The 17,018-nt window shown below is 43.7% G+C and overlaps 1 protein-coding gene across 1 annotated transcript in view; it reads right to left on the reverse strand.

Moving 5' to 3' along the window:
• LOC126236786 (putative inorganic phosphate cotransporter) overlaps positions 1 to 17,018 on the reverse strand; it is a 205,097-nt gene that overhangs the window by 95,845 nt on the left and 92,234 nt on the right. The window contains exon 6 of the mRNA XM_049946369.1: positions 2,843 to 3,063. Coding sequence (XP_049802326.1) covers positions 2,843 to 3,063 — 221 coding nt within the window. The remainder of the gene's footprint in view (positions 1 to 2,842; positions 3,064 to 17,018) is intronic.

Below are 17,018 nucleotides of genomic sequence, written 5' to 3' on the forward strand. Positions count from 1 at the left end.
ACATCTAACTCTACACAGTAATATCGTTTTAAGTGACCTAGTGAAATCTGTTCCCTGACCAAAAGCTTGGCCTTGATGGCCCTTTGCAATACCACTTACGATAAGGCTAACGCTGAAAAGATGTCTACATTTCAGTTCTAGTTTTTCGGTGGCTCTTTCCACATTCGCCACATACAACAGGAATCGGAACTGTGACTTCTTGCACTTTCTCACACTCGTCCCGATACTCGTCCCGGCCCTCTGTAAATTGTGACACTCGAAATGCTGTGCAGTCCTCTTCCTCGAAAGATTATCAGAGAGCCAGTGGGAATTTTCTGCATGTTGCTAATATGTATCAGTGTCCTATTGGTAAAAGATATCCTGCTCATGGTTTGCAGAATTCTTCTAATTATGGCTTGCACCCGTACATTCCGCTGTCTTCAAGTTATATTTTTAATCCTCTGCAGTTAGGCAGCCTAATCGTGTCAATTAATGGCCCACAGATTTACGTTTGCTGCGTCAAAAACAGTGTCCATACTGAACACCTATAATGTGAGCTAAAAACTTGGAGAGACTCTCCGTCCAGTGATGCGTATCTTTTTTCCGAACGCCTTGTAGTTTTTGCGCAGTCCTCATCCGAGACTCCGAAGGTACTCATGAATAACCACGTGTGCCCCACTCCTCCCGCCATTGGAAAACGAAATGGCGGGAAATGTTTCTTCACACTGTACTTCTACCTACGACAGCAAATAAAATAAACATACAATAATGTCTTCATCCTAGAAAAAAATCGGTAGTGAAGGGGTTAAGGTGAATAGTACTTCCGATTATCCTTCCCCTATCCGAGCTTGTGTTCCATCTACAATGCCATCGTCGTCGATAGGACGTTAAACCCTAATGGTTCTCCTTTTTGTACTTCACAAGGCCCTGGGCCTGATTCCTCCTATCTCGTGCCCAGTCAGCTTCCCACAACTGATCACACAGCACCGTGTTTACAGATTAATCGGCTTCAGTCGTGAATATTCTCATCAGTACTTGTTTTGTAAATAAAACCGCCTTTTCCTGCTGAAACTTAATTTATTTTTCCCAGATGCGTTTTTCTTGCTCAAAGAATCTTCAGTGGTATAGTTTGCTGTGATCTGGGTTTCCTCTTATCTGGTCTGGAAGTCGCACTATCCCTTTATTTCCGAAACATAAGCACAATTTTGTATTCCGAACTTTTTCACACTGTTTACCATGTTTCTCCTTTTTGTGGTGTGCTATTATTCTTTTGCCATTAGATATAGCTATTTGTTCGAACACTGTGGTTGTTAAAAGCACTCAAGAAAACCAGCTACTTCAGAACATATCATGCAAAAAATTTAATAGATATGTATTGGTAGAACAAAAGAGGGTTATTTACATAATTTTTTATTCGCCAAACGTGTTTTGACGACGTTAGCCGTTACCAAAAAAAATGGTTCAAATGGCTCTGAGCACCGTGGGACTTAACATCTGTGGTCATCAGTCCCCTAGAACTTAGAACTACTTAAACCTAACTAACCTAAGGACATCACACACATCCATGCCCGAGGCAGGATTCGAACCTGCGACCGTAGCAGTCGCGCGGTTCCGGACTGAGCGCCTAGAACCGCTAGACCACCGCGGCCGGCCGTTATCAGTAGATGCCCTTTTATGTACACACACGAAATTTTGTTCCAGTGTGGTTAGTGAGGCAAAAGCCGAAATGTTTGCATAGAACTAAAATTTTATTATTTTTTTAAACATATATGAGTTTCAGTTGGCACCTCCAATAACTGACAGGTTCTGCGTACTGGCTGTACACAGATTTCTTAGCATTACACCATGCCATCTTGAAGTAAGTCACTTCTGTAGATTTTTGGCCTAAATTCCATTTTGCCCTGGTAATGGAAACTAAAAATCATGCGAATATTTGCCCTAATTACGAGCACGTTGATCTTATAGGAAATTTCATGACTGTATTATGCTCTCAATGAAACTGCACAAAAACTACTTTTCTTGCAATTACGTTTGAATTTTCGGATACTCTCAATTCAAAAGGCATTGTCAATTCAAAAGGAATTATTTGCTACGGAGTGTGCTTGTGCCAAAGCTTACTTCTCTGGTTACCGATTTGCTGTCACTAGAGAAGTACTCGACAAAAATTTACATACCTCTCGACGCGGCCGACCTAGGTTGTCGATCTTCTATTATTTCGCCGTCTCTGTCTCTCTCTCTCTCTCTCTCTCTCTCTCTCTCTCGCTCTCTCGCTCTTTCTCAGTGTGTGTGTTCTGTGACTTTTTATTTTCCAGCTACTAGTTAAGATGAGTTATTAGATGAGTAATAATATCGTTAATACTAGATTTTCGACCAATAGTTTCCTATTCACCATCTCGAAGAGTAGAAAGACTGTCGATACTTTGCCTCAACACAATGGTATTCCTTAGTTAGTTACCAGAAAATATTTTATGAATGGCATTCGACAAGAATAGTTGCATTCATGGTACATTTATGTTTGCTGCTTATTTTATTGTATACCGCCTTTATTATTTAAGAATTACTTACAGTAGCAATAGGCTAACTGATAAATGCCTTATATGTTGCATTTTTCAGCAGATGCTTCTGTTAGTGGATATTTCTTCGGTAGCGAACTGTTTGTTGTTGTTCTTCATACTAGCTATATTAAATAGAAGTTTTTAGTAGTTATTATGTCTAATATTCTCCAATGGACAATCTTGGTCTTCCGCCTTCTGAGTCCATGTATCCGGTATCAGTTAGTTGTCTCGGAATACTCTACATAAAAATAGATCGCTTTAAACGTTGACATGTAACACAGAACGTACAAAGAATACTGGCAGACTACCTTGTTGACAGCAGTATCTTCTCCCAAACTGGCGTGGAGGTTTGCTAGCTCAGAGGTCGAGATACGGGGATGCTTGTGCGGGTGGTCGAAGACGAGGAGCCACCAGGCGAAGAACCACACGGCCGCAGCCAATGCGATGGCGTAGAAGACGGCGGGCCACCCCAGCCAGCCAATCAGGAGGCCCGAAACAAGGAACGTGAGCGCTGCGCCCATGCTGCTGCCTGCAGCACGTGTTATCTTGGCAGTATTCTTTTGACAGGTTTCACATCGACGCTGCTAAAAGCAGAGACTTGGGCAGGAGAGGCAGTTTTAACAGCTGAAGGATGCGTAGCACGCGCCTGAGCGCATCACTCGCCAGGAGGCAGCAACTTGGCGTTGTCTGCAAACCCCAGCAAACGGTAGCTTCAGATCCTACTATTGGCGGAAGAGAGAGACCACGTAGTAACATGTCTAGCAGAAAACAGCAGGTAGCGTGATGCGTTTCTAGGTTTAGTTACTGCCGTTGGGAAAACCCAGATGATCGACGGTTGAAGGAAGCCGGCTGGGTGAGATACCACACCGCACGAACTGAGCCGCTGAAAAATCGTTTTATGGCAGCAAAATAAAAAAAAAACTAAACCAATACAGTGTGTCCCAGGAGGTGGTCAATATTCAGGGAAAAAACTGAAACAAAAAAAACTTCATACAGGCATATGCCCTATACTGAATGGTTTCCGAAATAGAACACATTTGACGCCAGATTACTAAACTATCGTAAAATTTACGACTGCTATAAGCGTAGGGTATAAAACACGACATTTTGTTATTAATTTGGTATTTAACATACCCTTGGAGATTTAATAACTGTAATTAACTAAAGCATAACTTATACTTTATGACTTCCTTTGAATAACATGCCGTGTAGTAAACTTTTCGGTAACATTTTCCCCCCTTTAGTGTTCTAGGGTTAATGTACATTTGTTTTTGGGCTAGTGGCGCAATTGCCCTAATCACGTAATTAGTCGTGATAGTACGATAAAATGGCCACCAAAAACGCTAGACCATGCGCCGTTAGACTTTTTTTACGAGGTTGGATGAAGTCTGAGGTGTACAACAGAAACGTGAATTCGCGAGGTGAACTGCTTGGCATCATGGTCGGTGCTGCCCTCATCAGCGAACGTGCAGAGGCCGTCAATCATATTCTCCCAAGGGTGCTCAAATGCATGGAAGCTGACAATGGTATATTCCAGCATTTATTGTGAACTGTACAAAAGCTGTACTGTGAAACGTACGACGATGCTTAGAGATGAATGTGTTAAAAATACGTAATTTTCCATTTATTGTTTGTAAAACGCATGTCGTAATGTTGACTAACTCTTATACATGTTTGTATCTGTAAACCCGACAATATAGTAACAAACAGAAGAAAAGAAAGACGTACATTAAATATATTATATCTCGGAAACCATTCGGAATAGGGTGTATGTCCAAATGAAGTCTTTTATTTCAAATGACTGTTTCTATCATATCCGTGAATATCCATCATTCGTATAGTGGCACCCAAAGTTACGCGAGTATACTGAATTAAAGACAAAACCGAGACGACAATGCACAGCCAGAGGCGCTCTCAATACACCTACCAGAAATTAAATTATTCAAGATGAAAGATTTGTAAACACATATGAATTTAGAAAATTAAGAACCCCAAAATGCCATTAGCGATTCTGAACATCCAATAGCATAATTTTGATATGTACAATATGTTTATATAATATAGCGAAAATGAGCGTTAAGGAGAGCAATGAGAAAAGCATTCAATAATTTTGAAAGTAAGACGTTATCAACCGACCTGAGTAAAAACCCTAAGAGATTTTGGTCGTATGTAAAATCAGTAAGTGGGTCAAAATCATCTACTCATTCTCTCGGCGATCACACCGGCACCGAAACGAAAGATAACAGAGAGAAGGCCGAAATACTGAATTCAGTCTTTCACCGCGGAAGATCGTAACAGCGTCCCTCCTTTCAGTCGTCGTACGAACATCGAAATGGCAGATATTGAGATAACCGATCGCGGAAAGACTTCAGGACCTGATGAGATACCTATAAGTTTCTATAAAGATATCCGAAAGAACTTGCTCCCCTTCTAGCAGTAATTTATAGTAGATCGCTTGAGCAACGAAAGGTACCTAACTACTGGAAAAAAGCGCCGGTCATTCACGTTTTTAAGAAAGGCCTTAAGACAGATCCACACAATTATAGACCTATATCGTTGACGTCAATCTATCGTAGAATTTTGGAACATGTTTTATGTTCAAGAATTATGAAGTTTTTGGAAAAAGAACATCTCCTCAAAAATCAACATGGATTCCGCAAACAGAGATCCTGCGAAACTCAGCTCGCTCTGTACCTCCATGAGATCCACAGCCCAGTGGACAAGGGCGCTCAGGTTGATGCCGAGTTCCTTGATTTCAGTAAAACATTTGACACTGTCCCGCGTTGCCGTTCAATGACAAAAAATACGAGATTACGGAGTATCAGAGCAGACTTGCGATTGGTTTCAAGACTTTCTTGCAGACAGAACTCAACTCGTCGCTCTTACCGGACAGATGTAAAGGTAATACCCGGAGTACCACAGGGATGTTTGATAGGACAGTTGCTGTATATATATATATATATATATATATATATATATATATATATATATATATATATATGTGTGTGTGTGTGTGTGTGTGTGTGTGTGTGTGTGTGTGTGTGTGTGTGTGTCTATACCAAAGTAGCAACGCGAGAAGATAGTAAGAATTTGCTGAACGACCTGCAGAGAATTGATGAATGGTGCAGGCTCTGGCAGTTGATCCTGAACGTAAATAAATGTAACATATTGTGCATACACAGGAAACGAAATCCGCTACCGTACAGCTACACTATTGACGAAAAACAGCTGGAGACAGCGTCTAGCGTAAAATATCTAGGCGCAACTATCCAGAGCGACCTTAAGTGGAATGACCATACAAAACAGATAGTGGGAAAAGCAGACACTAGACACAGATTCCTTGGAAGATTCTTAAGGAAATATAACTCATCCACGATGAAGTGGCTTATAAGGCGCTTGTTCGCCCGATTCTTGAGCACTGTTCATCTATCTGGGATCCCTACCACGTAGGACTGATAGAGGAGATAGAGAAGATCCAACGAAGAGCGGCGCGTTTCGTCACAGAATCGTTTAGCTGGCGAGAGAACGTTATGGAGATGCTAAACAAACGTTACAAGAGAGGCGTTGTGCATCACGGAGAGATTTACTATTGAAATTTCGGGACAGTACTTTTCAAGAGGAGTCGGACAACATTACTTCTGCCCACATACATCTCACATATTGACCACGAGGAGAAAATTCGAGAAAATTGAGCCCATAGAGAGGCTTGCCGACAATCATTCTTCCCATGTACTATTCGCGATTGGAACAGGCTTGGATGGATCTGATAGTGGCACCGAAAGTCTCCTCCGCCACACACCATTGGGTGGCTTGCGGAGTATGAAGAAGATGTCGATATAGATTTTGATTTATAAGCCAGAATGCTCATTCCGATAATTAAAAACAAAATTTCAAATGAAATATATTGTAAATTTTAAAAGAAGAGGCATTAAGATAAGACTACAGTAGCTATCTATAATTGTGCAGATTTCACAAGATCTAAGAATAATTAATATCAAATTAGTGTACATAAACTAACTCACCTTTTAGATTGCAAATATCGTAAAATTACGAAAGCCGGTCAAAACATAAGGGCACTATTGGAAAGGTGATAAAATTCTGGTATGTGCTGGTATGTCATACGTATTATACCAGTAAGAGGAATGTATAGTTGAGAATTTGCATGACGAGATGCTGATGCTATAAATAGGTAGTGACCATGTTAGCTCGGGACAGTTCAGTTTGAGACTTGATCGAGGTAGGATCTATGTTTCCATGACCGGCGAGGGGACTACGACTTTATGGTGATCTACATTTTTGAGAAGTCAGTTTTCGAGGACTTTTAACACTTTTAGGAGGCATACCGAGAACTTCGAAATTTTTCGGTCAACATGTCCGTGAACTTGTAAAATTCCGTGCTGCAGTCGCATGATACTAAGAAAAGTTGCTTTAGTCACTGTTGGCCTTTGAACAAAAGCGCATGACTTGTAATATTATACGCCAATTGCTGAAGAACTTTAACATTTGAGGATAGGTGCTAAACTTGAAAAAATTTTTATAGATAGGCAAACACACTCACTATTCAACATCAACGTGGCATGCTGCATGTAGGGTTTTTTCTTAAGCAACTAAATCTGTTGTGCTGCTTCACAAACTTAAAAGATCCAATAAACTTTCTTTAATTTAAAAATAAACTAGTGAATGTTTAGAGCATTATTATTTCCACCACTGTCCACAATCCTGCCTGCAATTATTAATTTATGAAGAAGTCAGTAGAACTATTTATTGGGTGATGCAATAGGTATGCGACCATTCCCTAGATTAAAACGCAGCCAAGGAACATTAAAATCGGTCACGTGTCTGATAAACTCTTACCTTGATAGGACTTCGACAGGTGGCAAGTACACCGCACTCTGCTGTGGAGAACAGTCTCTACGACAAAAGCTAGTTCACTTGTAAAGAGCTGGACAGGGATGGTATTGCGAGATTTTAAAAAAATGCTTGTTTTGCGACATGAGAACAATATTTGATAAAGGAAAGAACATCAGCCTTCAATCGTAAATGTGGATTTTATTTAAAGCACGATGCATTTTGAACGCAGAAAGTCAATCTTAAGTTGCTTCGCATTTTGTTCCAACATTCTTACATAAATGCATTTCAGATTGAAGAAGAAATAAATGTGACTAAAATAAAACGCTTGCTACATATAGCTTAGTTATTCCGTTACCACTCGTGCTGATTTGCAGTACACATGAATTATATTCGATTTCAGTTGACACTTTCATATTTTCAGTATCTACGCAGGTTACAAAAACACAAGCATGTTTATATTTTTTAAATACATTGCCCGTCGTGTTTCGCTAAATAGGAAGGTGAGGTAATGACAGAGTACGCTCCTGTATTGTTACAAGTGGAGGGCTGTTAGTCACGCGATACACGTCTATATGCCAATCCTCTGCACTACACAACAATTAAACAATGGACGGTACTTTCATTTGACAATACTCCTCGCATACTATAGCTGTGAAACACTCATTCACAATGCAGATGAGTCAAGAACTGGTCGCTTTAATTCTCTTGCTTCGTTTCTTTGTAAAAATTTAATTCAGTATGTCTTATTTGAAATTACGTCGTCTCGTTCCCGCATGACGATCCGTTTATTCTCACACCTTATAACACCGCTGTCAGTCGACAGATCACTTTTCTCAGAGTTTCCTAGGCAGCCTTGAGGTCCCATTTGTCTGCGACAAAGCTGTGAAGTTTTCCAGAGCTAGCATGTCAATGGTCGTGCCGACGTGGATACATTGGTTCCCAGCAGATCAGCCTCATTCGTCAGCTTCATGATTAACTGCCTATCATTTCGTTAACGGTCACAGTTATTGTAATACTTCAATAGCAACTAAGGTACTGTGCCAAGTTGGAATAGTTTGCAGTAAAAATTGTGATCTTTATGAATTTGCGTTTGATGCTTGTTAGGCCACATACCGCTATGTATAAAATGGAGATAACATATTGAATTTATCTTAAATTTGAGACGTGGCCTGCGTATATCGCTATTCTCAAGAAAAAGGGTTTATGTAGGGCACTCACTTTTGATTGGGTGCAAAAATGCTAAAGTGGGAGTGAAATATTCATAACATCCATCATGTGCCATAAACGTTTCGAGATACAGAAATGAATTTTTGGCAAAGGATAGCATGGGAAGTGGAATATTTAGTCATATATATATATAACGTGCGAAACTTTCTGATCTGTTGCTATATAAAACTGACTACAGATTTTTTCAGTGAAATAGTGTAATTATTGACCTTTCTTACCTCACATGTCCTCAATTGTTTGATTAATAATAGACTTTCAGAATTCTATCGCAATTGCAACTGCATTAACATGTCACTGAGGTGAAATTGTGTAAACATGGCTGTGCTTTGGAAAAATATGCTAATTTTGACATAGCAGCAAGAGGAACAATAAACGACGCACAAGACACTCCCTCTATTTCAGCATAATCCTGAGCCCATTGTGTTTTCAGTAATAAACGGTTGACTTGTCGAATTACTGGTCGTACTAGCATGACCTGTTAAAACGATCGTTTGTAGGCTCGCTAGCTGTAACTTAAAAGCTCTGCAAGTCAGGCGTTTGCGAGAAGGTTTCAGCTGTAGAACTACATCACCCCTGCATGCTGTCCCGTCTGCAAGGAAGCCCACACCACTACCGTTGCTCCCTCCCCCACTACGCCTTCTGTGCAGCTAGGAGCCATGTAGAATTGTATGCACTCTACCTGCAAGGATATTTCCCGCTGTTGTTGTTGTTGTGGTCTTCAGTCCTGAGACTGGTTTGATCCAGCTCTCCATGTTACTCTATCCTGTGCAAGCTTCTTCATCTCCCAGTAACTACTGCAACCTTCATCCTTCTGAATCTGCTTAGTGTATTCATCTCTTGGTCTCCCTCTACGGCTTTAACCCTCAACGCTGCCCTACAGTACTAAATTGGTGATCCCTTGATGCCTCAGAACATGTCCTACCAACCGATCCCTTCTTCTAGTCAAGTTGTGCCACAGACTTCTCTCCAATTCTATTCAATACCGCCTCATTAGTTATGTGACCTACCCATGTAATATTCAGCATTCTTCTGTAGCGCCACATATCAAAAGCTTCTATTCTCTTCTTGTCCAAACTATTTATCGTCCACGTTTCACTTCCACATATGGCTACACTCCATACAAATACACTCCTGGAAATGGAAAAAAGAACACATTGACACCGGTGTGTCAGACCCACCATACTTGCTCCGGACACTGCAAGAGGGCTGTACAAGCAATGATCACACGCACGGCACAGCGGACACACCAGGAACCGCGGTGTTGGCCGTCGAATGGCGCTAGCTGCGCAGCATTTGTGCACCGCCGCCGTCAGTGTCAGCCAGTTTGCCGTGGCATACGAAGCTCCATCGCAGTCTTTAACACTGGTAGCATGCCGCGACAGCGTGGACGTGAACCGTATGTGCAGTTGACGGACTTTGAGCGAGGGCGTATAGTGGGCATGCGGGAGGCCGGGTGGACGTACCGCCGAATTGCTCAACACGTGGGGCGTGAGGTCTCCACAGTACATCGATGTTGTCGCCAGTGGTCGGCGGAAGGTGCACGTGCCCGTCGACCTGGGACCGGACCGCAGCGACGCACGGATGCACGCCAAGACCGTAGGATCCTACGCAGTGCCGTAGGGGACCGCACCGCCACTTCCCAGCAAATTAGGGACACTGTTGCTCCTGGGGTATCGGCGAGGACCATTCGCAACCGTCTCCATGAAGCTGGGCTACGGTCCCGCACACCGTTAGGCCGTCTTCCGCTCACGCCCCAACATCGTGCAGCCTGCCTCCAGTGGTGTCGCGACAGGCGTGAATGGAGGGACGAATGGAGACGTGTCGTCTTCAGCGATGAGAGTCGCTTCTGCCTTGGTGCCAATGATGGTCGTATGCGTGTTTGGCGCCGTGCAGGTGAGCGCCACAATCAGGACTGCATACGACCGAGGCACACAGGGCCAACACCCGGCATCATGGTGTGGGGAGCGATCTCCTACACTGGCCGTACACCATTGGTGATCGTCGAGGGGACACTGAATAGTGCACGGTACATCCAAACCGTCATCGAACCCATCGTTCTACCATTCCTAGACCGGCAAGGGAACTTGCTGTTCCAACAGGACAATGCACGTCCGCATGTATCCCGTGCCACCCAACGTCCTCTAGAAGGTGTAAGTCAACTACCCTGGAAAGCAAGATCTCCGGATCTGTCCCCCATTGAGCATGTTTGGGACTGGCTGAAGCGTCGTCTCACGCGGTCTGCACGTCCAGCACGAACGCTGGTCCAACTGAGGCGCCAGGTGGAAATGGCATGGCAAGCCGTTCCACAGGACTACATCCAGCATCTCTACGATCGTCTCCATGGGAGAATAGCAGCCTGCATTGCTGCGAAAGGTGGATATACACTGTACTAGTGCAGACATTGTGCATGCTCTGTTGCCTGTGTCTATGTGCCTGTGGTTCTGTCAGTGTGATCATGTGATGTATCTGACCCCAGGAATGTGTCAATAAAGTTTCCCCTTCCTGGGACAATGAATTCACGGTGTTCTTATTTCAATTTCCAGGAGTGTACTTTCAGAAACGACTTCCTGACACTTAAATCTATACTCGATGTTAACAAATTTCTTTTCTTCAGAAACGCTCTCCGTGCCATTGCAGGTCTACATTTTATATCCTCTCTACTTCGACCATTATCAGTTATTTTGCTCCCCAAATAGCAAAACTCCTTTACTACTTTAAGTGTCGCATTTCCTAATCTAATTCCCTCAGCATCACCCGACTTAATTCGACTACATTCCATTATCCTCGTTTTGCTTTCGTTGATGTTCATCTTATATCCACCATTCAAGACACTGTCCATTCCGTTCAACTGCTCTTCCAAGTCCTTTGCTGTCTCTGACAGAATTACAATGTCATCGGCGAAACTCAAAGTTTTTGTTTCTTCTACATGGATTTTAATACCTAATCCGAATTTTTCTTTTGTTCCCTTTACTGCTTGCTTAATATACAGACTGAATAACATCGGGGAGAGGCTACAACCCTGTCTCATTCCCTTCCCAACCACTGCTTCCCCTTCATGTCCCTCGACTCTTATAACTGCCATCTGGTTTCTGTACAAATTGTAAATAGTCATTCGCTCCCTGTAATTTATCGTGCCACCTTCAGAATTTGAAAGAGAGTATTCCAGTCAACATTGTCAAAAGCTTTCTCTAAGTCTACAAATGCCAGAAATGTAGGTTTGCCTTTCCTTAATATAGGTTCTAAGATAAGGCGTAAGGTCAGTATTGTCTCACGTGTTCCAACATTTCTACGGAATCCAAAATGATCTTCCCCGAGCTCGGCTTCTACCAGTTTTTCATTCGTCTGTAAAAAAATCGCGTTAGTATTTTGCAGCTGTGACTTATTAAACTGATAGTTCGGTAATTTTCACATCTGTCAACACCTGCTTTCTTTGGGATTGGAATTATTATATTCTTCTTGAAGTCTGAGGGTGTTTCTCCTGTCTCATATATCTTGGTCACCAGATGATAGAGTTTTGTCAGGACTGGCTCTCCCAAGGCTGTCAGTAGTTCTAATGGAATGTTGTCTACTCCCGGGGCCTTGTTTCGACTTAGATCTTTCAGTGCTTTGTCAAACTCTTCACGCAGTATCATATCTCCCATTTCATCTTCATCTACATCCTCTTCCATTTCCATAATATTGTCCTCAAGTATATCGCCCTTGTATAGGCCCTCTATATACTAGTTCCACCTTTCTGCTTTCCATTCTTTGCTTAGAACTGCGTTTCCATCTGAGCTCTTGATATTCATACAAGTGGTTCTCTTTTCTCCAAAGGTCTGTTTAATTTTCCTGTAGGCAGTATCTATCTTACCCCTAGTGAGATAAGCCTCTACATTCTTACATTTGTCCTCTAGCCATCCCTGCTTAGCCATTTTGCGCTTCCTGTCGTTCTCATTTTTGAGATGTTTGTATTCCTTTTTGCCTGCTTCATTTACTACATTTTTATATTTTCTGCTTTCATCAATTAAGTTCAGCATTTCCTCTGTTACCCAAGGATTTATAGTTGCCCTCGTCATTTTACCTATTTTATCCTCTGCTGCCTTCACTACTTCATCCCTCAAAGCTACCCATTCTTCTTCTACTGTATCTCTTTCCCCCATTCCTGTCAATTGTTCCCTTATGGTCTCCCTCAAACTCTCTACAACCTCTGGTTTAGTCAGTTTATCCAGGTCCCATCTCCTTAAATTCCCACCTTTTTGCAGTTTCTTCCCTTTTAATCTACAGTTCATAAACAATAGATTGTGGTCAGAGTCCACATCTACCCCTGGAAATGTCTTACAGTTTAAAACCTGGTTCCTAAATCTCTGTCTTACCATTATACACTCCTGGAAATTGAAATAAGAACACCGTGAATTCATTGTCCCAGGAAGGGGAAACTTTATTGACACATTCCTGGGGTCAGATACATCACATGATCACACTGACACAACCACAGGCACATAGACACAGGCAACAGAGCATGCACAATGTCGGCACTAGTACAGTGTATATCCACCTTTCGCAGCAATGCAGGCTGCTATTCTCCCATGGAGACGATCGTAGAGATGCTGGATGTAGTCCTGTGGAACAGCTTGCCATGCCATTTCCACCTGGCGCCTCAGTTGGACCAGCGTTCGTGCTGGACGTGCAGACCGCGTGAGACGACGCTTCATCCAGTCCCAAACATTCTCAATGGGGGACAGATCCGGAGATCTTGCTGGCCAGGGTAGTTGACTTACACCTTCTAGAGCACGTTGGGTGGCACGGAATACATGCGGACGTGCATTGTCCTGTTGGAACAGCAAGTTCCCTTGCCGGTCTAGGAATGGTAGAACGATGGGTTCGATGACGGTTTGGATGTACCGTGCACTATTCAGTGTCCCCTCGACGATCACCAGTGGTGTACGGCCAGTGTAGGAGATCGCTCCCCACACCATGATGCCGGGTGTTGGCCCTGTGTGCCTCGGTCGTATGCAGCCCTGATTGTGGCGCTCACCTGCACGGCGCCAAACACGCATACGACCATCATTGGCACCAAGGCAGAAGCGACTCTCATCGCTGAAGACGACACGTCTCCATTCGTCCCTCCATTCACGCCTGTCGCGACACCACTGGAGGCGGGCTGCACGATGTTGGGGCGTGAGCGGAAGACGGCCTAACGGTGTGCGGGACCGTAGCCCAGCTTCATGGAGACGGTTGCGAATGGTCCTCGCCGATACCCCAGGAGCAACAGTGTCCCTAATTTGCTGGGAAGTGGCGGTGCGGTCCCCTACGGCACTGCGTAGGATCCTACGGTCTTGGCGTGCATCCGTGCGTCGCTGCGGTCCGGTCCCAGGTCGACGGGCACGTGCACCTTCCGCCGACCACTGGCGACAACATCGATGTACTGTGGAGACCTCACGCCCCACGTGTTGAGCAATTCGGCGGTACGTCCACCCGGCCTCCCGCATGCCCACTATACGCCCTCGCTCAAAGTCCGTCAACTGCACATACGGTTCACGTCCACGCTGTCGCGGCATGCTACCAGTGTTAAAGACTGTGATGGAGCTCCGTATGCCACGGCAAACTGGCTGACACTGACGGCGGCGGTGCACGAATGCTGCGCAGCTAGCGCCATTCGACGGCCAACACCGCGGTTCCTGGTGTGTCCGCTGTGCCGTGCGTGTGATCATTGCTTGTACAGCCCTCTCGCAGTGTCCGGAGCAAGTATGGTGGGTCTGACACACCAGTGTCAGTGTGTTCTTTTTTCCATTTCCAGGAGTGTATAATCTATCTGATACCTTTTAGTATCTCCAGGCTTCTTCCTTGTATACAACCTTCTTTTATGATTTTTGAACCAAGTGTTAGCTATGATTGAGTTGTGCTCCGTGCAAAATTCTACCAGGCGCCTTCCTTTTTCATTTCTTCCCCCAAATCCATATTCACCTACTACGTTTCCTTGTCTCCCTTTTCCTACTACCGAATTCCAGTCACCCATGACTATTAAATTTTCGTCTCCCTTCACTATCTGAATGATTTCTTTTATTTAATCATACATTTCTTCAATTTCTTCGTCATCTGCAGAGCTATTTGGCATATAAACTTGTACTACTGTGGTTGGCGTGGGCTTCGTGCCTATCTTAGCCACAATAATGTGTTCACTATGCTGTTTATAGTAGCTTACCCGCATTCCTATTTTTTATTCATTATTACCCCTATTTAATTTTGTATTTATAACCCTGTATTCGCCTGACCAAAAGTCTTGTTCCTCCTGCTACAGAACTTCACTAATTCCCACTATATCTAACTTTAACCTATCCATTTCCATTTTTAAATTTTCTAACCTACCTGCCTGATTAAGGGATCTGACATTCCACGCTCCGATCCGTAGAATGCCAGTTTCCTTTCTCCTGATAACAACGTCCTCTTGAGTAGTCCCCGCCCGGAGATCCGAATGGGGGATTATTTTACCTCCGGAATATTTTACCCAAGAGGACGCCATCATCATTTAACCATACAGTAAAGCTGCATGCGCGCTATCACTTCTCATTCATGCACAGCGAAGAAACACCACACGACTGTTTGAAGGTTGGACTGAAATATGAAAGTATCAGCTCACGTTCCCAGTTTATTTACCACTAGGCCCGGACTATGGTTCACTTTGTCGAGTAATACACATGTACCGACCGTTATAATTAAAGTTCAGCTACCCTCAGAGGTCCTGTGTGGGCTGTAAGCGGAACCGATTTATGCTGGAAAAACTTAGTTCTAGTTTTGGCCGCCAGGTGCAAATCTAGCGCTATGAATGCAAGAAAGACGTAAATAAATATTTCCACATGCAATGGGTTAGGAATGGGACGTGGACAGAAAATGTCAACAAGTGAGAAAGACATAAATGTTGATTTTATTATTAACCACAGCTTTCACAATTTGTTCAGTATGAGTACCAGAGAGGTCTACGAGATGCTTAATCTGCAAAATGACATGATCACCAGTTGCTTACACAAATTCATTGGAATCTGAGCACTGTGTTCCTGTTTACTAGCCTTGAGATCAGGTATAGACCGAAAGTATCTGTGATAAATGCATTGTTTTAGATATCCCCAAAGATAAAGTCATATGGATTCAGATCAGTTGATCCTGCAGCCCACACATCTGGAAAACCTCTGGAGATAACGCTTTCATTGAAGTACGCAGTAAGCTGATCTTTCACTGGATGAGAGACATGAGTTGTTGCCCAAATCGCATGACAGCAGTGATTTCCACACAGTCGTGCTTCTCCAAAGCAGGAATCACAAGGAGGTTACAATAACATGCTGACATCACGGTATGCCTGACATGCGCTTTGGGTGTATTCTCGTCAAAGAAGAATGGACCGAGAACGAAGCTGATTGGGTATCCACACCAAACAGTCACATACGGAGAGAGCAATGGCTCTTCGTGTGCAACACACGTTTTAACACTACCCCAATCTCGACGGTTCTCTGTGCTGACTGCACCCTGTAGTGTGAAATGTGCCTTGTCACTCCGTAGAATATTGCCTGGTCGCGTCATCAGTTTCGATCCGTCCCAGAAACCGAAGAGGAAATTCAGAATGCTTCTGTAGACCATGAGGTTTCAGTTGTTGCACGGTCTGGGTCTTGTACGGGTACCACAAAACTTTCTGTACTGTCTGCGATGGGATGGACAATTTTCGCGACACTGCATGAGCAGTAGCACTACCCGGAATAAATGTTGCGTGGTCAGTTACAGTAACAGCAAACTCATCAATAACTTCCTCCAGGATAGAACCGCCTTCCTCTTCCAGGCGTCATATCAAGCTCACTTCTGTTTTAAAATGTCATTATCATCTTCTTTAATCCATCTGCACACTGGACCTCTCCTCGGACCTTCCAGGTGACAATGATCTCTCAATTCAGCACTTTAATTGCTGCCATTCACATGAAACGGTTTCACTAACAGCACACGGTCTCTCTTTCCGACAGCTATACTCGTTACTCGCGTTATGGCTTGTCAAATACCAGTGTGTCTACCATACCTCCATATAGTGACAGCGCTAGATTTACACCTGGTGGCCACAATTGTAACTCATTTTTTTCCAGCGTAAATTGGTTCCACATTGACACAGTCCCCCCCCAAGAACCATGGACATTGCCGTTGGTGGGGAGGCTTGGGTGCCTCAGCGATACAGATAGCCGTACCGTAGGTGCAACCCAACGGATGGGTATCTGTTGAGAGCCCAGACAAACGTGTGGTTCCTGAAAAGGGACAGCAGCCTTTTCAGTAGTTGCAGGGGCAATAGTCTGGATGATTGACTGATCTGGCCTTGTAACACTAACCAAAACGGCCTTGCTGTGCTGGTACTGCGAACGGCTGAAAGCAAGGGGAAACTACAGCCGTAATTTTTCC

The sequence above is a fragment of the Schistocerca nitens genome, chromosome 2 (genome assembly GCF_023898315.1).
Source record: "Schistocerca nitens isolate TAMUIC-IGC-003100 chromosome 2, iqSchNite1.1, whole genome shotgun sequence".
Classification (NCBI taxonomy): Eukaryota; Metazoa; Arthropoda; class Insecta; order Orthoptera; family Acrididae; genus Schistocerca; species Schistocerca nitens.